This window comes from Salmo salar, chromosome 13 (genome assembly GCF_965601325.2).
Source record: "Salmo salar chromosome 13, fSalSal1, whole genome shotgun sequence".
In the NCBI taxonomy this organism is placed as follows: domain Eukaryota; kingdom Metazoa; phylum Chordata; class Actinopteri; order Salmoniformes; family Salmonidae; genus Salmo; species Salmo salar.
The window spans coordinates 45,847,649-45,873,789 of record NC_138303.1 but is presented as its reverse complement, the minus strand read 5'-3'; the positions used below and the strand labels follow the sequence as shown (position 1 = coordinate 45,873,789).

Below are 26,141 nucleotides of genomic sequence, written 5' to 3'. Positions count from 1 at the left end.
AGGGAGGTTTTCCAATGCCTCGCAAAGAAGGGCACCTATTGGTAGATGGGTAAAAAAAATGGCAGACATTGAATATCCTTTATACCTGGTGTAGTTATTAATTACACTTTGGATGTGTATCAACACACCCAGTCACTACAAAAATAGTTGCCGGAGGGGAAGGAAACCACTCAGGGATTTCACCATGAGGCCAATGGTAACTTTAAAAAAGTTGCAGAGTTTAATGGCTGTGATAGGAAAAAATGAGGATGGATCAACAACATTGTAGTTACTTCACATCCTGTTCGCAATAAGGCACTAAAGTAATACTGCAAAAAATGAGCAAAGAATTCATTTTTTGTCCTGAATACAAAATGTTATGTTTGGGGCAAATCCATGCTGAGTATCGGTCTCCATATTTTCAGGCACAATGGAGGCTGCATCATGTTATGGGTATGCTAGTATTCATTAAGGACTGGGGAGTTTTTCAGGATAAAAAATAAACAGAATGGAGCTAAGCACAGGCAAAATCCTAGTGGAAAACTGCTTTCTCCCAGGCACTGGGAGATGAATTCACCTTTCAGCAGGACAATAACCTAAAACACAACGCCAAATCTGAAAATGGTTGTCTAGCAATGCTCAACAACCAATTTGACAGAGCTTGAAGAATTTTGAAAAGAATAATGGGTAAATGTTCCACAATGCAGGTGTGGAAAGTTCTTAGAGACTTACCCAGAAAGACTCACAGCCGTAATCATTGCCAAAAGGGCTTCTACAAAGTATTGACTCAGGGGTGTGAATACTTATGTAAATGAGATATTTCTGTATTTCATTTTCAAGAAAATTGCTAAAATGTCTAAAAACATGTCTTCCCTTTATCATTATGGGGTATTGTGTGTAGATGGGTGAGATATATATATTTAAATCAATGTTGAATTCAGTCGGTAACACAACAAGATGTGGAATAGGTCAAGGAGCATGAATACTTTCTGAAGGCACTTGCCTTTTGGGACCCCTAAGCTACATTTTGTTTATAACTAATTTCATGCAATTCTACTCATTTTGCCATGGAGGGGGGGAAAAACGTACAATTTTACAGCTAATTTCCTACAATTCTAACCATTTTGACATAGGGTGGAGAGACAATTTTGCAGTTTTAAAGCTAATTTCCTGCAATTCTATGTTAGTATGATATCTGAGTGAGAGTGACTATTAAAATCAATGGGGGAGGGGGGGGGGGGGGGGCTCTGTGATGACCAATCACCACCTCCATCTGTCTCCCTCCTCCCCCTCCTCCTCCTCCCTCCTTCTCCTCCTCCTCCTCCAATCTACTCCTTTATATCTCCCTCTCTCTACAGCTCTTCTGCTCCATCTTCTCCTTCTAATCTCCTTTCTCCCACTATTCATACTCTCTCTCTCTTTCTCTCTCTCTCTCTCTTTCTCTCTCTCTCTCTCGCTCTCTCTCGCTCTCCCTGCCCTCCGCTTTGACCACATGGACAACAGCTATGAGATTTGTTAGCACACACACACACACACACAACACTAAATACATAAAAGCTCACAATAAAATACTATTATGTAACTGACATTTTTTTAATACAATGTTACTACACAGTTGTTGGAGCAACTCAATGATGCTGTGGTGTGTTTTACGATACGTATGTTGTACATTACTAATGGATTGCTAACGATGAAGGTAGAAGTGTTATTTCTCAAGTAAGGTCATTTACTAATTAGCCACCATGGTGTGAACTGTGAAAGACGGTGAGTCTCATTGTTCAGGTTGAATTCCGCTGCCTCAGAACCCTTGTGAAGTGTGTGTGTGAGTGTGGGTGTGCCTCTTAATTGGGCACTTAATGGTAGCGAAGGTCTCCATAATGAGCTGGTGAACCCAGGGAGAGGGAGGCCTGGTTGTGCTGAGCTGGGCCTAGGGACCCCAACCCTCTACCCCATCTCTGGACATTCACACACTTGTATGCATGCCAGAACACAATATAAACACATATGCATGTAAGCACTCATATAAGACTGCGCGGACACACCCAGATACACGCACACCGACATACACACACACACACACACACACACACACACACACACACACACACACACACACACACACACACACACACACACACACACACACACACACACACACACACACACACACACACACACACACACACACTGCGCTGGGGGCTAATTAGAGCCCATTCACACCCCTCACTAATGATCCCAGCCTCTCATTCACACAGAAACTTCAGCGGGCTCTGTGTTTATTCAAGGGTGTCCTGGGGCCCTTCACTGCACCATCCAATACACCACCCATAACACTACTCTCTATGCTGGTCCAACCTGGACTAGAACAGATATATGCTGGAGCCATGCTCCATTCTTGGTCCTTTCACTATACTGGATTGCATTAGAATTGTGTGCTTTTCCTGTGCTTTCCATTTTCAAAACATGTGCCTTTCTTTCAAACTTAGAATGTCGTTTGGACCAGTTTGACTCGCTTTATAGAGTGACCGGCCTGGGGAGCAATGAGTAAGAGGAGTGCTACGCAGATACACATGGGAGCCATGCTCCAACCTGGTCCTTCGGGGTGGGGGTGGGGGGGGGGGTGGGGGTTCCCCTCCCTGCCTCTCCTTATTTCAAACAGCTCCATGACTCAAGTCAGCCCGGCTTTCATGGGTCAAGTTGTTCTTAGAGAGGGAGAGAAAACAAGAGTGAAAGTGTGTGCGAGGGAGAGAGAGAGAGAACGAGAGAACAAAATGTGAAAACGAGAGAGTAAAGAGAGAGAGTGGGGTCACAGAAAGGAGAGCTATAAAATCTGCCGGATCTGAGTAGCTGCTCTAATCTACTCCGAGTCAGGCCAGGCAGGCATATGTGCGTCGGTGGGTTGAAAAGAAAAGGTATCCCTTCACCAACAACAGTGGGGGCTCCCAGCAACAAGAGTTAGGGCACTCCTGGGTTGCCGGCCTGGGACTGATTTAGGAGCCTGTTTGAAGTGCAGATTACAGATTCTTTGCACCAAATCCCTCCAGGAGTATTTATGGCCCCTGGAATCTCTCTCAGGTTTCCTTCAGGTCCGGCCCTAGCTGCCACGCCCAGCTTGGGGTCTCCTGGACAGGGGAGAGAGAGCCACGAGCCAGGGGTTAGGGACCAAGGCCGGACGGACTAACACAGAGGCGATGTGAGGGAAAAGAGAAGGTGAATAAAAGATCTGTTCTCTATCTGGAAAGAGTGCATTTGTGCAGTGTGTGTGTGTGTGTGTGTGTGTGTGTGTGTGTGTGTGTGTGTGTGTGTGTGTGTGTGTGTGTGTGTGTGTGTGTGTGTGTGTGTGTGTGTGTGTGTGTGTGTGTGTGTGTGTGCGCGCGTGCGTGTGCGTGTGCGTGTGTGTGTGTTTATCTAGATCTAAGAAAGCTCTCTATGGGAACAAAGAGTAGCACAGAGTGTGTGTGTGAACACTATGCTGAACAGACTGGGCTGAAATGCCAGCGCTAGGAGTCAGAAGTAACGTTAAAAAGTAGGAATGTTCCTTCTGTCTTCTCCACCAAGAAAATTCCGACATGTAGGCGAGATTGTTCACATGTACGCAACATACATTAAGCCTCCTCTTCACATGATCTGTGTCCTGAAGAATCATGAAGAAGCTGTCAATAAAATAATAGAGAGAGAGAGAGAGAGAGAGAGAGAGGGAGGGGGAGGGAGGGAGGGAGAGAGAAACCACACACAACCACAGCACGACAGCGCTTCTCTTCTAATGAATGGCCTGAAGTTCTACAGTCACACTTCAAGAAAACCTGTATTGTGTGTGTAGAGGCAGACCCAGCCGAGACCATCTAAGACAAACGCCCAATATTAGGTGTGTTGAATGAGTCCAGTAAAAGAAAGCAGTGTCCCGTAGTCAAGAGGAATTCGAAGGCATTCAAAATACTCCACCAGTAGTTTGTGACATTCTTGGATCTACATGTTCTGAGGAGAGCAGAGGAGAGCGTTGATTGGTCAGTCAGTATGGTCTGCCTGGTTACAAGGACCGGATGGAACTCAGTTAATAACAGTTCTGACATCAGTAAGAACATGATCTACCAACTGAATTACCACATGTCATAAAATAAGATTATACATAAGATATTCTATTAAGTCAGTTAGGGGCAGCAACTGCAAAAAATTTTTTTTCATATAACAATAAGGTCAGACCTTTATTAGTGATCTGGCAACATTTCTGACTTCTGGTAACGTCAGGACATCTGCTGTCTCAGCCACTGTCTGTTACCAAGGGAGTACCCCAAGGCTCGATCCTAGACCCCACGCTCTTCTCAATTTACATCAACAACATAGCTCGGGCAGTAGGAAGCTCTCTTATCCATTTATATGCAGATGATAGTCTTATACTCAGCTGGTCCCTCCCAAGATTTTGTGTTAAACGCTTTACAACAAAGCATTCTTAGTGTCCAACAAGCTTTCTCTGCCCTTAACCCTGTTCTGAACACCTCCAAACAAAAGTCATATGGTTTGGTAAGAAAAATGCCCCTCTCCCCACTGGTGTGATTACTATCTCTGAGGGTTTAAAGCTTGAGGTAGTCACCTCATACAAGTACTTGGAAGTATGGCTAGATGGTACACTGTCCTTCTCTCAGCACATATCCAAGCTGCAGGCTAAGTTAAATCTAGACTTCCTCTATCGTAATCGCTCCTCTTTCACCCCAGCTGCCAAACTAACCTTGATTCAGATGACCATCCTACCCATGCTAGATTTCGGAGACGTAATATATAGATCGGCAGGTAAGGGTGCCTCTTGAGCAGCTAGACGTTCTTTACCATTCGGCCATCAGATTTGCCACCAATTTTCCTTATAGGACACAACACTGCACTCTATACTCCTCTGTAAACTGGCCATCTCTGTATACCCAGCGCAAGACCCACTGGTTGATGCTTATTTATAAAACCTTCTTAGGCCTCACTCCCCTCTATCTTAGATACCCACTGCAACCCTCATCCTACACATACAACACCCTTTCTGCCAGTCACATTCTGTTAAATAGCTAGCAGACAATTACATTTAAAGAAAGAACAAGAATCTGAATTTCACAACAAATACTTTAGTTTCTCTAATTGCAAAGTTTGTCCAGGTTAAATTCCTACCAGCACACTCCCACAAACACCACAATAAATACTACCGCTCCTCAACATACTCCAGATTGCTAGAAAAAGGATTTATTCCAAGCTATTATGAAGTAATACTTTTTAAATTGGCCATTTTGTTCGATTTCGACCTCTTTTCTTGTAACTGTCATGCCAATAAAGCTCCTTTGAATCGAGTTAAAGAGCAGGGAGAAAAGGAGCTCTTGAAATGCAGAGAGAAGCAGCAGCCCCATGCTGGCAGCCAAACAATGCTTTTGTGGAGAGACAGAGAGGCAGAGAGGTGGAAGGGTAGAGAGAGAGAGAGAGAGAGGGAGAGCGGTAGAGAGGAGGAGAGGCAGAGAGGAAGAGAAAGAGAGAGAGACTATTTGCACATCGTTATAACACTGTACATGGCCATAATATGACATTTGAAATGTCTCTATTCCTTTGACACTTTTATGAGCGTAATGTTTACTGTTCATTTTTTATTGTTTATTTCACTATTGTTTATCTATTTCACTTGCTTTGTAAACATATGTTTCCCATGCCAATAAAGCCATTTGAATTGAGAGGCAGAGATGTAAAGGGGAAGGGAAGCAGAGAGTGAGAGAGCAGAGGCAGCGAGAGAGAGAGAGAAAGAGAGAGGGAGAGAAACAGAGAGGTAGAGAGGGAGAGATTTAGGAAAGCTTTGACTATGTACATACTCAGTGAGCATAGCTTTGCTATTGAGAGAGGCCGCTGTAGGCAGACCTGGCTCTCGAGAGAAGACAGGTTATGTGCCCACTGCCAACAAAATGAGGTGGAAACTGAGCTGCACTTTCCTAACCTCCTGCCAAATGTACACGTCAGTCATCAGGTCAGCGTTAAAGGGAAAGAGAGGGAGGGGAAGAGAGAGAGGGAGAGGGGGAGGCAGCAGTGACCACTGTGGTAGCCTAAACTCTGAACCAGAGGAGGACTGACTGAGGTTTGTGAAATGACACTGTCAGAACCACAGGGTTTCTGCTGCTCAAGCCATCCCCACTCCAACCTCTTCTCTCTCTTCCTCTTTCCTTTCCTTATTTTCCTCCTTGTGATGGAACGTTAAGACGGGGCCAATGTCCGACCGTGGCCAGGAAAGTAACACTGAGTGCATTCAGAGTGCACTAGAAGCTACAGGCAGCTGCTGGAGCCAACAAACTCAAACCCTTTCATAACTAGCTACAGTACAGTACAGTGGATTCCTCTTCTGTTTACAATTACTGTACAGAGTGAACACTACACCTAGATTGTCTGAGAACACCTGAGAATTCAAAATCTGCTCAGGTGGGAATGTAGTGTACTTACTACAGATATGTATCACGAAAAGCAGTGTACTTCCTACAATATAGGGGATAAGTGTAGGGTACTTACTATAGGGGACAATAGGACTCAGCATTCTGCGGAGCTGGTCTCAGTTAGGAGGGGAGTGGGACTGTGAGAGAATAGCAGGAGCCAGGTTGAGGTTAGCGTCTGACCGCCTGTAGTCCATCACTGGGGTTTGCTGCTGGTACTGACACTACTACACCCAGCCCTGGAGAAGGAGAGGAAAGACAGTTACAGGCCAATTACAGCTGCACAATGTCTCTGTACGAACATGCACACGCATACACAAATGTATGCAAGCAAGAACGAGACCAATTCAAAATCTGAACACACAACAAAAGTTGACAAATTCCTTCACAAGCACACGCACGCACGCACGCACGCACGCACGCACGCACGCACGCACGCACGCACGCACGCACACACACACACACACACACACACACACACACACACACACACACACACACACACACACACACACACACACAAGGTATTCATTAGACAGAGACAGGCAGGAAGGGAAACAGAGCATTACGCTGATTGTGAGGCTGTGGCCATAGCTTTAATGAGGGATTTCTTAATCTGACTGCCTCACAGAAAGACCCAGAATACCACTCCTCTCTGTGCATTAACTGAGACCGGTTGAGGCTGAGATGCACACAACTGCTCTGTTGCTCTGTAGGTTAGCTAGGGCTATAAAGATTGCATTCTAATGAGCCTAAACACATTTATGGCAGTAGAATTAGTCCAAATGGTTCCGATAACAACGTTTGACTGACAGCACGTGTTCGATTTTAACTGACTTTGACTTTGATTTTAGATATACTTTTGATACAAAACAAAAGACAACTCACAATGCTGCTATGTTCTAAGAGCACTCAAAAATACAATCCCCCCAAATGTATGAAACACATAAAACATTTGAAGAAAAACATTTTAATTTGTTGCTTTTCTTTAGTTTCCAAGGACAAATAAAACAAATATTTCATTTTTGAAGGTTGGAGATAATACATGTAAAGCATTTCTAGGGAATTAATGTAACCAGAAGAATTGTATTTTAGTCCTGTAATTTCTATCTTTATTGTTCCAATATGACTTTAGCTTCTCTAACAGCCCCGGGACAATATCAGGTCACAGAGAATTAAACAGATAATACAGTGCCCTTATAAAGTATTCACACCGCTTTACTTTTTCCACTTTTTGTTGTGTTACAGCCTGAATTTAAAATGGATTAAATGTAGATTTGGTGTCACTAATCTACACACAATACCCCATAATGTCAAAGAGGAATTTTGTTTGTAATTATTTTTGGAAATTGATATTTAAAAAAAAAACTGAAATGTCTTTAGTCAATAAGTATTCAACCCCATTGTTATGGCAAGCCTAAATAAGTTCAGGAGTGGTTATTCTGTGTTCATTAATAGTGGTTAACATGATTTTTGAATGACTACCCATCTCTGTACCCCCCACACACAATCGAGTAGTTAACTTCAAGGACAGATTCAACCACAAAGACCAGGGAGGTTTTCCAATGCCTCACAAAGAAGAACACTCATTGGTAGATGTGTAAGAATTGAAAAAGCAGACACTGAATAACCCTTTGAGGATGGTGCCATTATTAATTATGCTGTGGAGGATCAATCAATACACCCAGTCACTGCAAAGATGCAGGCATCCTTCCTAACTCAGTTGCCGGAGAGGAAGGAAACTGCTCAGGGATTTTACCATGAGGCCATTGGTGATTTTATAACAGTTACAGAGTTGAATGGTTGTGACCTAAAACACAAGGCCAAATCTACGCTGGAGCTGATTACCAAGATGACATTGAATGTTCCTGAGTGGCCTAGTTACAGTTTTGACTTAAATCGGCATGAATATCTAGGGTAAGGCTGTCTAGCAATAGAGCCCCACACTGGAGGTGCCATAATACCCATAAAACCTAGTGGTCAAACAGGGAAATGGTTCCAATCGTTTTTCCACCATTCATTTTTCCCATATGGAATTTTAGAAACACTTAAAATAAGGGTTGTGTTTCTTGTAGACTTACCCTGGTGTGACATTTTGATAGGCTTGTAAATCTCTCTCGGACAAGGTGACTTTTATCAATATATTAGGCTCTATTTACTCTCAGATTCTAAAATGCTAATTAGCATCAAAGTAGACATCAAGCAAGACTACAAATCCCTGCAAGCTCCTGCATGTCATCTCTAGCTGACACCTTTACTAACAGGTAATTTAAAACTTGCACAAGGACAGTTCTCAGAATTGCCAATTTATGAATTACTACATTTAGCTAACATTAGATAGTAATCCAGAGATTCTTACCTTTGCCTCGATTCGGCAGTCTTGCCCAGATCATCATGGCGTTTGTAGTTCTTTATGACAGCCACATTAGCGGCTAATTATTGTTTCATTTTTGGGGGTAAATACAGGCGAACGTATTGATAAAAGTAATCTTGTCCTAGAGTGATTTACACTGTTATCAAAACGTCACGCCATGTTAAGCCTACACGAAACACAGCCCTTATTTTAAGTGTTTCTTTAATTCCCTATGGGAAAAATGAATGGTGGAAAAACTATTGGAACCATTTCCTTGTTTGACCACTAGGTTTTACTGGTATTTTGACTCATACTATGGTACTCTATGATCAACAACCAACTTGACAGAGCTTGAAGAATTTTAAAAAGAATAATGGGCAACTATTGTACAATCCAGGGTGCAAAACTCTTAGAGACTTGCCCAAAATTACAGCTGTAATCGATGCCAAAGGTGTTTCAAACATGTATTGTCTCAGGGGGGTGAATACTCATCTAATCAAGATATATTAGTGGTTTATTTTTCATAATTTCTTTAATAAATGTTCACATTTTTCTTCCACTTTTACATTACAGAGTATTTTGTGTGGATAGCGGAACAAAAATTACAATTCAATCCCACTTTGTAACACAACAAAATGTGAAAAAGTCAAGGATTGTGAATACTTTCTGAAGGCGCTGTACATAATCACGCCAAACATACTATGTCAGGTCTCAAACATTGCACATAGCTGAAGGACTTGGATCTCAAAACCTAATGCACACATTCCACAGGCTATTTCAAAGCAGCTAGAAGATACTAGGCTAAATATAGAAAAATGTCTGTTGACAGTCAGAATTAACATATGCAATTTTCTATTACAGTCATGACCAAATAAAAACATGCTAAACCAATTTTTTTAACAACTTAAAAATACAACATTCCATGAATATCCAAAATCTGTACAAATGTGGATTTCAGCATGTTTCATGAATGCAATGAAGAGCATGAAACTCTATGTACAGCAGTACAAGAATTACCATCCAATCATATGGAAGTGAATATTATGCAATAACCACAATATGGCACAACTATCCCTAACCTACAGGCTACACAAGAGTTCTGCCTTAAGTGGATTGAACTGATTTCACTTCTCCTGACAGACGCATCTCTAAATTAGCTTTATTCATTCAGATTTATTCATTTAGATTTTAATTTCTAAAAGCAGACAATTGCTTTGCACAGTTATATAAACAGAATTCAATTCTATAAACAGTGCAGGCAATGACAAAGAATTATAGAAAGAGATATAGAGAGGTAAGAGAGAGGGCAGAGAAACACACAGGGGCTAAACAGACGGACAGAAGAACAGGAGGTGTTGAGGTTGGGGGATGTACATAGTGGCCAGTGGCCAAAGACAAGTCAACACTTCCTTCACTTCACTCATTTACAACTCTAGAGATAGGGCCAAGTCAAACACACAGACAGCAGCCGCCACCTACCCCACTACAGTATAAACACAACACAGTGCAGTCACAACACTACAACACACTGAGACGGAGGAGAGAGAAGCTGTTCTTACCTGTTCATGCCAGCATGTACTCTTTCTAGCAGATCTTAATCAGCAGTTAGATAATCCTGTGGAGCAGAGAGCAGGGAGCAGAGCGTGTGTTCACTGCTAGGCTTTTTTTCCACAACTCAACTCAACTCTCTCTCTCTCGCTCTCGCTCTCACTCTTTCTTTCTCTCTGTCTCGCTCTCTCCCTCTCTCTCTCTCTCTCTCTCTATGCCAGTGACAACAGAGTGCACACACACAATTCCCCTCCCCCATCGCTCCCATCCCCCTCTCCCCTCCCTCCCTCCCTCCCTCCCTCCCTCCCTCTCTCTCTTTATGTTACAAGTATTTAAGCAGGGCGAGAGAGAATGAGAGGGGGCAGAGGGGAAAGGGGAGTTGACCAATCATGCTTGAGAGAGAGGGCTTGTATTCTATAGCCTTATCCCATATAGAGAATGAGAGTGAGAGAGTGAAGGATATAGAAGAAGAGAAGAGGAGAGGAATGAGGGTTGGAGGGAAATGACCAGATTGAGTTTGGCCCCAGGAGTATTAGCTAGGGGTACACTCTTAGAAAAAAAGGTGCTATCTAGAACCTAAAAGGGTTCTTTGGCTGTCCCCATAGGAGAACCCTTTGAATAACCCCTTTTGGTTCCAGGTAGAACCCTTTTGGTTCTGGGTAGAACCCTTTTGATTCCAGGTAGAACCCTTTTGATTCCAAGTAGAATCTTTTTGGGTTTGGAACAAAAAAGGGTTCTCCCTGGAATCTTAACGGGTTCTCCTATGGGGACAGTCGAAGAACCCCTTTGGAACCCTTTTTTTCCAACTGTAGGGTGTAAGAGGGTATGGATAGGGGTTGAGGGGGCAAGGGGAAAAATTCTTACAGATTTAGGTGGAAACACTATTTTCTTTACTTATTCCACAGGTATGACATTTCATGTAATTGACTGACAAATCTCCTTTGCGAAGAAAGCAGTCGGATTTACCAAGCAAGACAAATCACAAATCTCTTCAAATGCGAATTTACAAATTTGTTTTACTGAAGTACCCACACTATATTCCAACTAAGCTCAACAGTTGTCGCTATATGTAGAGGACATAACGGACAGAATGTTAGATGGATGTGATGTTGATGACGTAAGCTGTTCCTGTGTTCTGGGCTCCATCCCCATGGTCACTGGTCAGGTGATGCTGTCCCAGTTTATTGCTGCTCTTACTGGCAGTGAAGTACAAGAAACGCCAGCACACTGGTATTCTCTCTCTCTCTCTCTCTCTCTCTCTCTCTCTCTCTCTCTCTCTCTCTACTGCTCTACCACTCTCCCTTTCTCTCCTCGCTCTCTCCTTTCCCTCTCTTCCTCCTCTCTCTGTCTCTCCCCCTCTCCCTCTCTCTCTTAGAGCACCAGCTGTGTGTCTGTTTTTAGTCACACCAAGGGCCACACGGACAGCAGGACTCCTCCTGTTACACACAGAGACTGAACTCCTCTCCTCTCAAACACATACATCCATCCACACCACGTTACTGCACAATGTATCTCCCGCCTTAAGCCTTGCCTTACCACACAACACACCGACACTGACACCGGCATACCGACACAGACACCGACACACACACTGACCCCGACACACACACTGACACACAACGATGCACACACCATGCATACCTACACAAACAAACATATAGTGTGATAGAAGGGGATACAGTAATCTCATATGCTTCATCATTCCTTTAACATGGACAGTACTTGACAGTACTGTGTTATAGTGAAATGGCATTCATCACATGACATGGTGATATTGTGTGTTCATCACATGACATTGTGACATTGTGTGTTCATCACATGACATTGGTCCCCCTGGCCTCATTTATACAGGCCCATTTGTGTTTGACTCCCAACATGAACCTTACAGCCGGTTAAAAGTAGGCTTCTCCTTCAAAGACGTGACCTGACTTCTATTGAGAGCGGCTGGAGTAGTCAGTTAGCACAGCTCAAATTGGAATGTAGGCCAAGAAAGTCACAATTAATTTTCTGTTTGAAACAAAGTAACCTCACAAAACAACCTACTTACCAAAGCTGTACCATAACATTAGGCAGACAACACATTCAAATGTCCATAGCATACCATTTAGTATGAAGCAATGTATTCTAAGTGGTATGCCAGTGTGGATATTGGAACATAACTGTTCTTCTGTTGGCTAAGCTGATTCCACCTCTATAGGGCTAAAAGTTGTGGTTTGGTGGATTGGTGAGGATGTTGAAAACAGAGCATTGCCTCTCTACTCTCCTCCTCTATCACTCTATCCCCCCTCTCTCTCTCTATCGCTCTCCTCTTCTATCACTCTATACACTCCTCTATCCTTCCATTCTATTGCCTTCACAGTGCTGAGGCTGCATTCTGGACACAGGCAGCATGCTGAGCCCAGCACTACTGGGGCACAAAGGAGGGCTATAGGCTACTTCACAACAGAGACAAGAGAGAGAGAGATGAGAGATGGAGAGAGAGAGACTCCAGTGCAGACAAGCCGGTGTGTGGTTTGAAAAAGGGAGTTTGACAGATGACAGTCCCAAAAAGTCCTCACCTCACAAGTCAGCACGTAACACAATAGTATGAGACTGCTCTGAAGTCCCCAGAGTCGGAAAGCGCTGCTTAAAATTCAAGACATTATGAAAGGGCAGGGTTAACTTACTGTTACTGTCGTGTAAAATTCGAATCAAGTGAGAGAGACTTTGTAATTTCTTCAAACAATCAATATTTATTATCAGTTAAGATTTAATTAAGAATTATCAATTAATTGCAATAATGGAGCTGGTCAACGAACCACCCGTAGGTGATTCACTGAGAGCCCAACCTTACAGAGGAATCATGGGTCTTACATAGGTGACACTAAAAATGATTAGTCATGGCTGGTTCCACCCCTCCCCGGGTAGATCAGTGCATCATAAGCTACCTTGTTTTCTTCTTGTGGCTATGTGTATTGGGTCAGTGCACAAACAAGTGACAACGCTCCTTTCTGCTGATAGAATTGCTAACAGTGCTCAAGCCAGCCTCTGTTCACCTCATATCTCCACAGCTGTACCATTGAAAGATTATGAAAAGAACAGGATGGACCGAAGAACTGTGGTCACTCTCAGAGGCTCTTTGTCTTATGTGCCGTGTGGCCAAGTTACTCAGAGACAGAAGATGACTTTGTAACAATACATGTCGATATTGTTCCTCAAGTTTATCTCTGTCACAAGCCGCCCTATGTCCTTGACCATACGTCTAAACCAGCTGCAGGGAGCTAGAGTGGAAACATCTGTTTACAGAAACACAGCATTGGTAGAACAGAAATGTCTTACTATTGTTAAGCATATAATGGTTAACTATTAATATTAAACAAATCAGGTAAATACATAATTTTTCTCACACATTCCCCTCTCAAGAAACTCAGTTTCATACTTTCATACAAATTTAAGGGTACAAGCATTACAAAATATATTTTAACTTCTTATGGCTAGGTCCCTTTTTTCTCCACTTTCTGTCTGAATGACTTGCCCAAAGTAAACTGCCTGTATCTCAGGCCCTGAAGCCAGGATATGCATATGATTGGTACCATTGGAAAGAAAACACTTTGAAGTTTGTAGAAATGTTAAAATAATGTAGGAGAATATAAATCAATAGATATGGTAGGAGAAAATCCCAAAGAAAAAACAACCAGATTTCTTTTTGAGAGACCATCCTCTTAGAAATTTAAGAGAAGGGTCATATTGAAAATTAGCTCCCTGGATGCAATTCCTATGGCTTCCACAGGGTGTCAGCAGTCTATGTTCAAGGTTTCAGGCTTGTAACTTCAAAAACGAATAAGAAATATCAGTTTTAGTAGAAGGACACAGTCTTGGAAATTCATGTTTGCATGCACCATGAAGACATTACGCACCTGTTAAAATCGGTTTCCTATTGAACATACTTCTCTCCGTAAGAAATATTATAGTTTGATTACATTTTAGGGTATCTGAGGAGTAAATCAAAATGGATTTTGACTCGTTGAAACAAAGTTTTGGGGTAGATTTTTGGATTCGTTTCTCTGCATGTTGAACGAGTGGATTACTCAAATCGATGGCACCAACTAAACTGACTTTTGGGGATATAAAGAAGGATTTTATCTAACAAAACGACACTACATATTATAGCTGGGACCCTTTGGATGACAAATCAGAAAAGACTTTCAAAAAGTAAGTGAATATTTCATCTTTATTTGTGAATGTATGAAACCTGTGGAAAAATATTTTGTTGTGGGGCACCGTCCTCAAACAATCGCATGGCATGTTTTCGCTGTAATAGCTACTGTAACTTGGACAGTGCAGTTAGATTAACAATAATTTAAGCTTTCAGCCGATATAAGACTCTTACATGTACATAAATGTTTAAAATGCATAATATTAATGATTATTTATTTGATTTGCGCGCCCTCCAGTTTCACCGGAAGTTGTCCCGCTAGCGGGACCAATAGCCTTAATTAAACAAACAAAATACATCCTTCTGGTGCCTGACATTTCATCCATGGTAAACAACCTTCCTTTGGGTTGCTGAGTTTAATACCTTCTTTATCAAATCACAGTCAATCTGGAAAATAATAAAACCCATTAAATGAACATCACACACAATCTTCATTACAGCATATGGGACAATCATCCCGCTGACAATGAGCGCAGTTGTAGGGGTCAGCGTGATGGAAATGTCCATCACGTTTAGAACCCTTCCTACACCAGTGACAGAGACCCCTCTTTGGGCACTTTGTACACACAGTGTGGAACATGAGCTCTACATCTGGGTCCTTATGCTCAGGATTGGGGTCCTCATCATCAGAGATGTAGTCAGGAATAGTTCAGGGAAATCATTCAGTTTCCAAATCATAATTAAAACCCAATTAATTATCCAACCCAAATTTAGAATGACATTGCTCAGTGATTCACATTGGTTCTATCACTCAAAGTTAAAACCCTTAACTTAGCACACATCGGCACTAGCAGAATGTACATTCACATTAACATACAGTATAATTATCCATCATTCTGGCATTAACTTTCTTATCACGGTGATAATTACAGATCAGTATCTCATTGCATTCTTAGTCTACATTACTATACATTTCACAGTGTGTAGACCTCTACAATCAACTTGATACCCCAATACAGGCACAGTTGATCAACCCCCCGCAACCCCTCCGGCATTCAATCATAATCAAATCATATCAAATGTATTTATATAGCCCTTCTTACATCAGCTGATATCTCAAAGTGCTGTACAGAAACCCATCCTAAAACCCCAAACAGCAAGCAATGCAGGTGTAGAAGCACGGTGGCTAGGAAAAACTCCCTAGAAAGGCCAAAACCTAGGAAGAAACCTAGAGAGGAACCAGGCTATGAGGGGTGGCCAGTCCTCTTCTGGCTGTGCCGGGTGGAGATTATAACAGCACATGGGCTAGATGTTCAAATGTTCATAAATGACCAGCATTGTCAAATAAGAATATTCATAGTAGTTGTCGAGGGTGCAACAAGTCAGTAACACAAGAGTAAGTGTCAGTTGGCTTTTTCCTAGCCGATCTTTGAGAGTATCTCTACCGCTCCTGCTGTCTCTAGAGAGTTGAAAACAGCAGGTCTGGGACAGGTAGCACGTCCGGTGAATAGGTCAGGGTTCCAGCAGGTCTGGGACAGGTAGCACGTCCGGTAAACAGGTCAGGGTTCCATAGCTGCAGGCAGAACAGTTGGAACTGGAGCAGCAGCACGGCCAGGTGAACTGGGGACAGCAAGGAGTCATCAAGCCAGGTAGTCCTGAGGCATGGTCCTAGGGCTCAGGTCCTCTGAGAGAGAGAAAGAAAGAAAAAGAAAGAGAGAATTAGAGAGAGTATATTTAAATTCACACAGGACAACGGAAAAGACAAGAGAAATACTCCAGATGTGACAGACTGACCCTAGCCCCCCGACACGTAAACTACTGCAGCATAAATACTGGAGGCTGAGACAGGAGGGGTCAGGAGACACTGTGGCCCCATCTGATGAAACCCCCGGACAGGGCCAAACAGGTAGGATATAACCCCACCCACTTTGCCAAAGCACAGCCTCCACACCACTAGAGGGATATCTCCAACCACCAACATACCATCCCGGGACAAGGCCGAGTATAGCCCACAAAGATCTCCGCCACAGCACAGCCCAAGGGGGGGCACCAACCCAGACAGGAAGACCACGTCAGTGACTCAACCCACTCAAGTGACGCACCCCTCCCAGGGACGGCATGGAAGAACACCAGTAAGCCAGTGACTCAGCCCCCGTAATAGGGGTAGAGGCAGAGAATCCCAGTGGAAGGAGGGGAAACCGGCCAGGCAGAGACAGCAAGGGCGGTTCGTTGCTCCAGCCTTTCCGTTCACCTTCACACCCCTGGGCCAGACTACACTTAATCATAGGACCTACTGAAGAGATGTGTCTTCAGTAAAGACTTAAAGGTTGAGACTGAGTCTGCGTCTCTCACATGGGTAGGCAGACTATTCCATAAAAATGGAGCTCTATAGGAGAAAGCCCTGCCTCCAGCTGTTTGCTTAGAAATTCTAGGAACAATTAGGAGGCCCGCGTCTTGTGACCGTAGCGTACGTGTAGGTATGTACGGCAGGACCAAATCGGAAAGATAGGTAGGAGCAAGCCCATGTAATGCTTTGTATGTTAGCAGTAAAACCTTGAAATCAGCCCTTGCCTTAACAGGAAGCCAGTGTAGGGAGGCTAGCACTGGAGTAATATGATCACATTTTTTGGTTCTAGTCAGGATTCTAGCAGCCGTATTTAGCACTAACTGAAGTTAATTTAGTGCTTTATCCGGGTAGCCGGAAAGGCGTCTCTTAACCTGTTTAGGATAGGGGGCAGTATTTTCACGGCCGGATAAAAAACGTACCCGATTTAATCTGGTTATTACTCCTGCCCAGAAACTATAATATGCGTATAATTGCTTGATTTGGATAGAAAATACCCTAAAGTTTCTAAAACTGTTTGAATGGTGTCTGTGAGTATAACAGAACTCATTTGGCAGGCCAAAACCTGAGAAGATTCTATACAGGAAGTGCCCTCTCTGACCATTTCTTGGCCTTCTATAGCCTCTTTATCGAAAACAGAGGATCTCTGTTGTAACGTGACATTTTCTAAGGCTCCCATAGGCTCTCAGAAGGCGCCAGAACGGGGAATGATGACTCTGCAGTCCCTGGGCGAAAAACAGTAGCGCATTTGGATAGTGGTCGATCTGAGAACAATGAAACGGGTGCGCGCGTGCACGTGAAGAGTCCAACGTCTCCCGGTCGGAATATTATCGCTATTTTACGAGAAAAATGATTTTAAACAGCGTTTGACATGCTTCGAAGTACGGTAATGGAATATTTTGACATTTTTTGTCACGATTTGCGCCGGCGCTTCACCCTTCGGATAGTGTCTTGAACGCAAGAACAAAATGCCGCTATTTGGATATAACTATGGATTATTTGGAACCAAAACAACATTGGGTGTAAAGTAGAAGTCCTGGGAGTGCATTCTGACGAAGAACAGCAAAGGTAATCCAATTTTTCTTATAGTAAATCTGAGTTTGGTGAGTGCCAAACTTGGTGGGTGTCAAAATAGCTAGCCATGATGGCCGGGCTATCTACTCAGAATATTGCAAAATGTGCTTTCACCGAAAAGCTATTTTAAAATCTGACATAGCGATTGCATAAAGGAGTTCTGTATCTATAATTCTTAAAATAATTGTTATGTTTTTTGTGAACGTTTATCATGAGTAATTTAGTAAATTCACCGGAAGTGTTCGGTGGGTATGCTAGTTCTGAACGTCACATGCTAATGTAAAAAGCTGGTTTTTGATATAAATATGAACTTGATTGAACAAAACATGCATGTATTGTATAACATAATGTCCTAGGAGTGTCATCTGATGAAGATCATCAAAGGTTAGTGCTGCATTTAGCTGTGGTTTTGGTTTTTGTGACATTATAAGCTAGCTTGAAAAATGGGTGTGTGATTATTTCTGGCTGGGTACTCTCCTGACATAATCTAATGTTTTGCTTTCGTTGTAAAGCCTTTTTGAAATCAGACAATGTGGTTAGATAAAGGAGAGTCTTGTCTTTAAAATTGTGTAAAATAGTCATATGTTTGAAAAATTGAAGTTTTGGGATTTTTGAGGAGTTTGTAATTTGCGCCACGCCCTATCATTGGATATTGGAGCGGTGTTCCGCTAGCGGAACATCTAGATGTAAGAGGTTTTAATCTTCTGGCGTCTCTTAATTTTCTTCTTCAGATAGCTTTACAGTTCGTTACACATGTTCAAAGTGAATGGGCCTTGATAATGTCTCTCACCTGAGCCGCCACTGTCCTTTACAGTCCATTGTGTCTTGTCCATTTGCCAACCAGTACACCAGCAACATGAGAGACGTTTGGAACAGACTCACTCCACGTGGACGCCTGTCACACTCCTGAGAGAGAAGGCATGAGAGAACAGGCAGTTGATAGCATCGACTGGATACTGGGTACAGGTTGCTGGCTCGGACTCAGGTCTCATGGTATAGGTGGTAAAGGACCATACTGAATGCCATTTTTCGCCATTACTTCAGCCGGTTAGAGGGGATTTAGGTTCACACTGTTCACAGTCAAATTTTCCCTTTCATGCATCTAGATACCATCTGTGGTCACCTTCGGCATAACCTTGAGAGAGGACAGATCAGAACAACAGTTTAGTTTAGGACATTTCTGATCCAAGAAATCCATACAAATGATTTACTATATGACAAATTATTACTTTAACAATATTCTTAATACAAATTTCTAAGACACATGCCAAAGAGAATAACAACACATAGTTGAAATCATATTTATTTTTTAATTGGCTTATACTCCCCCATCATATCGACAACCTCACTGCAGAGTTACAGGGCGAGCAGACCCAATCTAGTGAGATTTATATTAAAGAAATACAGAAACAGAACAAACAAAACAAACAGCAATACACTTCTGCATATATCCTTTGATACACTTCTTCCTTTTACAGGCAGGCAAGTGAACAAAACAATCTGCATATTTAACCAACAAGCCTCAGGGGACTGGTAAACCCCCCTGTTGACACATGACTCACATTGTGATTAATGTGTAAAAAAAACAACACTTCTGGTTAACCTGTTATGGCTAGGGGGCAGTATTTTCACGGCCGGATAAAAAACGTACCCGATTTAATCTGATTATTACTCCTGCCCAGAAACTATAATATGCATATAATTATTAGCTTTGGATAGAAAACACTCCAAAGTTTCTAAAACTGTTTGAATGGTGTCTGTGAGTATAACAGAACTAATTTGGCAGGCCAAAACCTGAGAAGATTCCATGCAGGAAGTGCCCTGTCTGACAATTTCTTGGCCTTCTTGATTATCTCTATCCATTACAGGGGATCTCTGCTGTTACGTGACACTTCCTACGGCTCCCATGGGCTCTCAGAAGGCGGCAAAAAGCTGAATCGTGGCTTTGCAGGCTCTGGCTGAAAAAAAGTAGCGCGTTTGGATAGTGGCTGCTCACAGTACTGTGAGACTCAGGCGCGTGCACGATGGGACTCCATGTTTTATCTTTGAACGAAAACCACCGCTCCCGGTCGGAATATTATCGCTTTTTTACGAGAAAAATGGCATAAAAATGGATTTTAAACAGTGGTAATGGAATATTTAGACATTTTTTTGTCACGAAATGCGTCATGCGCGTGACCCTTATTTACACTTCGGATAGTGTCTTGAACGCACGAACAAAACGCCGCTATTTGGATATAACTATGGATTATTTTGAACCAAACCAACATTTGTTATTGAAGTAGCAGTCCTGGGAGTGCATTCTGATGAAGAACACCAAAGGTAATCAAACTTTTCTAATAGTAAATCTGACTTTGGTGAAGGCTAAACTTGCTGGGTGTCTAAATAGCTAGCCCGTGATGCCGGGCTATGTACTCAGAATATTGCAAAATGTGCTTTCACCGAAAAGCTATTTTAAAATCGGACACCTCGATTGCACAAAGGAGTTCTGTATCTATAATTCTTAAAATAATTGTTATGTTTTTTGTGAAACATAACATTTTTTTTTTGTGAAACATAATCACGTTTATCGTGAGTAATTTAGTAAATTCACTGGAAGTGTTCGGTGGGAATGCTAGTTCTGAACGTCACATGCTAATGTAAAAAGCTGTTTTTTGATATAAATATGAACTTGATTGAACAAAACATGCATGTATTGTATAACATAATGTCCTAGGGTTGTCATCTGATGAAGATCATCAAAGGTTAGTGCTGCATTTAGCTGTGGTTTTGTTTTTTGTGACATTATATGCTAGCTTGAAAAATGGGTGTCTGATTATTTCTGGCTGGGTACTCTGCTGACATAATCTAATGTTTTGCTTTCGCTGTAAAGCCTTTTTGAAATCGGACAGTGTGGTTAGATAAAGGAGAGTCTTGTCTTTAAAATGCAGTAAAATAGTCATATGTTTGAAAAATTGAAGTTTTTCTATTTTTGAGGAAATTGTAATTCATGCCACGCCTATCATTGGATATTGGAGCAGGTGTTCCGCTAGCGGAACGTCTAGATGTAAGAGGTTAAATAAGAATAATAAAAATAACAAATCAAATTAGAATTACTATCGTTAATAACTCCATAAATAAATAATTGTATCCCATAAGGTAATAGTAAAATAAACTAAAGACAGGGGACTGTTGATCAAATAAACTCAGCAAAAAAAGAAACGTCCCTTTTTCAAGACCCTGTCTTTCAAAGATAATTCATAAAAATCCAAATAACTTCACAGATCTTCATTGTAAAGGGTTTAAACACTATTTCCCATGCTTGTTCAATGAACCATAAACAATTAATGAACATGCACCTGTGGAATGGTCGTTAAGACACTAACAGCTTACAGACGGGAAGGAATTAAGGTCAGAGTTATGAAAACTTAGGACACTAAATAGGATTTTTTACTGATTCTGAAAAACACCAAAAGAAAGATGCCCAGGGTCCCTGCTCATCTGCTTGAACGTGCCTTAGGCATGCTGCAAGGAGGCATGAGGACTGCAGATATGGTCAGGGCAATAAATTGTAATGTCTGTACTGTGAGACGCCTAAGACAGCGCTAGAGGGAGACAGGACGGACAGTGGCAGACCACATGTAACAACACCTGCACAGGATCAGTACATCCGAGCATCACACCTGCGGGACAGGTACAGGATGGCAACAACAACTGCTCAAGTTACACCAGGAACGCACAATCCCTCCATCAGTGCTCAGACTGTCCGCAATAGGCTGAAAGAGGCTGGACTGAGGGCTTGTAGGCCTGTTGTAAGGCAGGTCCTCACCAGACATCACCGGCAACAACGTCACCACAAACCCACCGTCGCTGGACCAGACAGGACTGGTAAAAAGTGCTCTTTTCTGACGAGTCACGGTTTTGTCTCACCAAGGGTGATGGTCGGATTCACATTTATCATCGAAGGAATGAGCGTTACACTGAGGCCTGTACTCTGGAGTCGGATCGATTTGGAGGTGGAGGGTCCGTCATGGTCTGGGGGCGGTGTGTCACAGAATCATCGGACTGAGCTTGTTGTCATTGCAGGCAATCTCAACACTGTTCATTTCAGGGAAGACATCCTCCTCCCTCATGTGGTACCCTTCCTGCAGGCTCATCCTGACATGACCCTCCAGCATGACAATGCCACCAGCCATACTGCTTGTTCTTTGTGTGATTTCCAGCAAGACATGAATATCAGTGTTCTGCCATGGCCAGCGAAGAGCCCGGATCTCAATCCAATTGAGCACGTCTGGGACCTGTTGGATCGGAAAGTGAGGGCTAGGGCCATTTCCCCCAGAAATGTCCGAGAACTTGCAGGTGCCTTGGTGGAAGAGTGGGGTAACATCCCACAGCAAGAACTGGCAAATCTGGTGCAGTCCATAAGGAGGAGATGCACTGCAGTACTTAATGCAGCTGGTGGCCACACCAGATACTGACTGTTACTTTTGATTTCGACCCCCCCAACCCCCCCCCCCCCCCCCCCCCCCCCCCCCGCCCCCTTTGTTCAGGGACACATTATTCAATTTCTGTTAGTCACATGTCTGTGAAACTTACATTTACATTACATTTACATCCTTTAGCAGATGCTCTTATCCAGAGCGACTTACAAATTGGTGCATTCACCTTATGATATCCAGTGGAACAACCACTTTACAATAGTACATCTATATCTTTTTTTGGGGGGGGGGGGGTAGGGGGGGATAGAAGGATTACTTTATCCTATCCCAGGTATTCCTTAAAGAGGTGGGGTTTCAGGTGTCTCCGGAAGGTGGTGATTGACTCCGCTGTCCTGGCGTCATGAGGGAGCTTGTTCCACCATTGGGGTGCCACAGCAGCAAACAGTTTTGACTGGGCTGAGCGGGAACTGTGCTTCCGCAGAGGTAGGGAGGCGAGCAGGCCAGAGATGGATGAATGCAGTGCCCTTCTTTGGGTGTAGGGACTGATCAGAGCCTGAAGGTACGGAGGTGCCGTTTCCCTCACAGCTCCGTAGGCAAGCACCATGGTCTTGTAGCAGATGCAAGCTTCAACTGGAAGCCAGTGGAGTGTGCGGAGGAGCGGGGTGACATGAGAGAACTTGGGAAGGTTGAACACCAGACGGACTGCGGCATTCTGGATGAGTTGTAGGGGTTTAATGGCACAGGCAGGGAGCCCCGCCAGCAGCGAGTTGCAGTAATCCAGATGGGAGATGACAAGGAGAGAGAGTTAGTTAGGATCCTTCTAGACCTATCTGCTGCCTCCGTGACACAGAGAAGAGCAGTCTCAGTTGAATGACCAGTCTTCAAACCTGACTGATTTGGATCAAGAAGGTCATTCTGAGAGAGATAGCAAGAGAGCTGGCCAAGGACGGCACGCTCAAGAGTTTTGGAGAGAAAAGAAAGAAGGGATACTGGTCTGTAGATGTTGACATCGGAGTGATCGAGTGTAGGTTTTTTGAGAAGGGGTGCAACTCTCGCTCTCTTGAAGACGGAAGGGACGTAACCAGCGGTCAAGGATGAGTTGATGAGTGAGGTGAGGTAGGGGAGAAGGTCTCCGGAAATGGTCTGGAGAAGAGAGGAGGGGATAGGGTCAAGCGGGCAGGTTGTTGGGCGGCCGGCCGTCACAAGTCGCAAGATTTCATCTGGAGAGAGAGGGGAGAAAGAGGTCAAAGCATAGGGTAGGGCAATGTGAGCAGGACCAGCGGTGTCATTTGACATAACAAACGAGGATCGGATGTCGTCAACTTTCTTTTCAAAATGGCTGACGAAGTCATCCGCAGAGAGGGAGGAGGGGGGGAGGGTTAGGAGGATTCAGGAGGGAGGAGAAGGTGGCAAAGAGCTTCCTAGGGTTAGAAGCAGATGCTTGGAATTTAGAGTGGTAGAAAGTGGCTTTAGCAGCAGAAACAGAGGAAGAAAATGTAGAGAGGAGGGAGTGAAAAGATGCCAGGTCCGCAGGGAGTCGTCAAGCCACGGAGCAGGAGGGGAGGACCGAGCCGGCCGGGAGGATAGGGGACACAGAGAGTCAAAGGATGCAGAAAGGGAGGAGAGGAGGGTTGAGGAAGCAGAATCAGGAGATTGGTTGGAGAAGAATTGAGCAGAGGGAAGAGATGATAGGATGGAAGAGGAGAGAGTAGCAGGAGAGAGAGACCGAAGGTTGCGACGGCGCAATACCATCTGAGTAGGGGCAGAGTGAGTAGTGTTGGAGGAGAGCGAGAGGGAAAAGGATACAAGGTAGTGGTCGGAGACTTGGAGGGGAGTTGCAGTGAGATTAATAGAAGAACAGCATCTAGTAAAGATGAGGTCAAGCGTATTGGCCACTCTAACCACCAGGTTAGAGTGGCCAATATAACTTTTCCAACCTGCTCTTTAGAAATTAGAATTGATGTAAACTACAGTGGTTCAATGTTTCCAGGAATAGGCTCAAACTTAATTTATTCAGCTAGATAACTTGGTACAGTATTCTTCCGTGAAACCCACCCAGTGCACTGTATCCTATGACGCAGTAGCTAACTAGCATGCTAGCATCCAATAACACACGGTTAGCACCAATACTTGGTTACAACAAACTACCAATGGATCATTTGTGTCCGTGTCTTGTTCAGTTTATGTCTCAATTGTTGAATCTCGTTATGTTCATACAAATATTTACACATGTTAAGTTTGCTGAAAATAAATGCAGTTGACAGTGAGAGGACGTTTCTTTTTTTGCTGAGTTGATAAACTTCTTCCTAATCATCAATGTTTACATATTACATTTCACATCTCACCCAATGTGTCTAGGCTCTCTAGTGAGGGTGATCAGGCCCCACCAGAAAGTCAGAACCGAGGTCAGAGGTCATTCAACCCCATGAAGTGAGTGTTTCTCTCCCCTTTCTCTCCCTCCGACTCAGACTCATTATTTGAAAACATTTCAAACATTTCATGCATTTTGTATACCAGGTTTACATAGTTTTTTTCTCTCAGTATATCTCTTATAAAAAAAATCCTGTGTTCAATTAAAACTCAGAAAATAAAAACTTCCAGAAATTGAATTTGTGTTCCCCTTAAAGTACATCCTCTCTAACCCTTGAAAAACCCACTAATACCAAATGAAAATACCCAACACAATACATCAAACACCGTATTAACACTATTAAGAAATATTCATAACAGGTGGGTTGTGTGTGTGTGTGTGTGTGTGTGTGTGTGTGTGTGTGTGTGTGTGTGTGTGTGTGTGTGTGTGTGTGTGTGTGTGTGTGTGTGTGTGTGTGTGTGTGTGTGTGTGTGTGTGTGTGTGTGTGTGTGTGTGTGTGGGGGGGGGGGGGGGCGCGTGTGTGGTAAAACATAGGACAAAAACAAATAAATGGCCTTTACGGACAGATCTGGGTACCTTTATACTTAATAGAACTACAGAATTGCACTAACTGCTCTCCCAAGGCAAAAGCCTCAGGAAACATTTCAAAGGGAGAGATAAGGACACTCCATCCTTTCCCAAGGGAGAAAATAACATTTTTGCTAAATCTTAATCAGTCCAAACAGTTCAAAATTTGAATTCTTACTTTCCATTTTACTTTCCAATTAACTTCCCATTTCCTTTCTTTCCCACTTTCTTTGTTACTTTCACTAACTACATACAGTTGAAGTCGGAAGTTTACAAACACTTAGGTTGGAGTCATTAAAACTCATTTTTCAACCACTCCACAAATGTCTTGACAAACTATAGTTGTGGCATGTCGGTTAGGACATCTACTTTGTGCATGACACAAGTCATTTTTCCAACAATTGTTTACAGACTAATTATTTCACTTATAATTAATTGTATCACAATTCCAATGGGTCAGATGTTTACATACACTAAGTTGACTGTGGCTTTAAACAGCTTGGAAAATTCCAGAAAATGATGTCATAGCTTTAGAAGCTTCTGATAGGCTAATTGACATCATTTGAGTCAATTGGAGGCATACCTGTGGATGTATTTCAATGCCTACCTTCAAACTCAGTGCCTCTTTGCTTGACATCATGGGGAAATCAAAAGAAATCAGCCAAGACCTCCACAAGTCTGGTTCATCCTTGGGAGCAATTTCCAAACGCCTGAAGGTACCACGTTCATCTGTACAAACAATAGTATGCAAGTATAAACACCATGGGATCACGCAGCCGTCATACCGCTCAGGAAGGAGGCGGTCTCCTAGAGATGAACGTACTTTGGTGCAAAAAGTGCAAATCAATTCCAGAACAACAGCAAAGGACCTTGTGAAGATGCTGGAGGAAACAGGTACAAAAGTATCTATATCCATAG

General features: G+C 43.0%; 1 protein-coding gene across 1 annotated transcript in view; it reads right to left on the bottom strand.

Moving 5' to 3' along the window:
• fignl2 (fidgetin like 2) overlaps window positions 1-10,579 on the bottom strand; it is a 35,781-nt gene extending 25,202 nt beyond the window's left edge. The window contains exons 1-2 of the mRNA XM_014135760.3: window positions 10,326-10,579; window positions 6,493-6,652 (exon numbers count right to left, since the gene is read on the bottom strand). Coding sequence (XP_013991235.1) covers window positions 6,493-6,517 — 25 coding nt within the window. The 5' untranslated portion in view covers window positions 6,518-6,652; window positions 10,326-10,579. The remainder of the gene's footprint in view (window positions 1-6,492; window positions 6,653-10,325) is intronic.
• Between the last annotated feature and the right edge of the window lie 15,562 nt (window positions 10,580-26,141).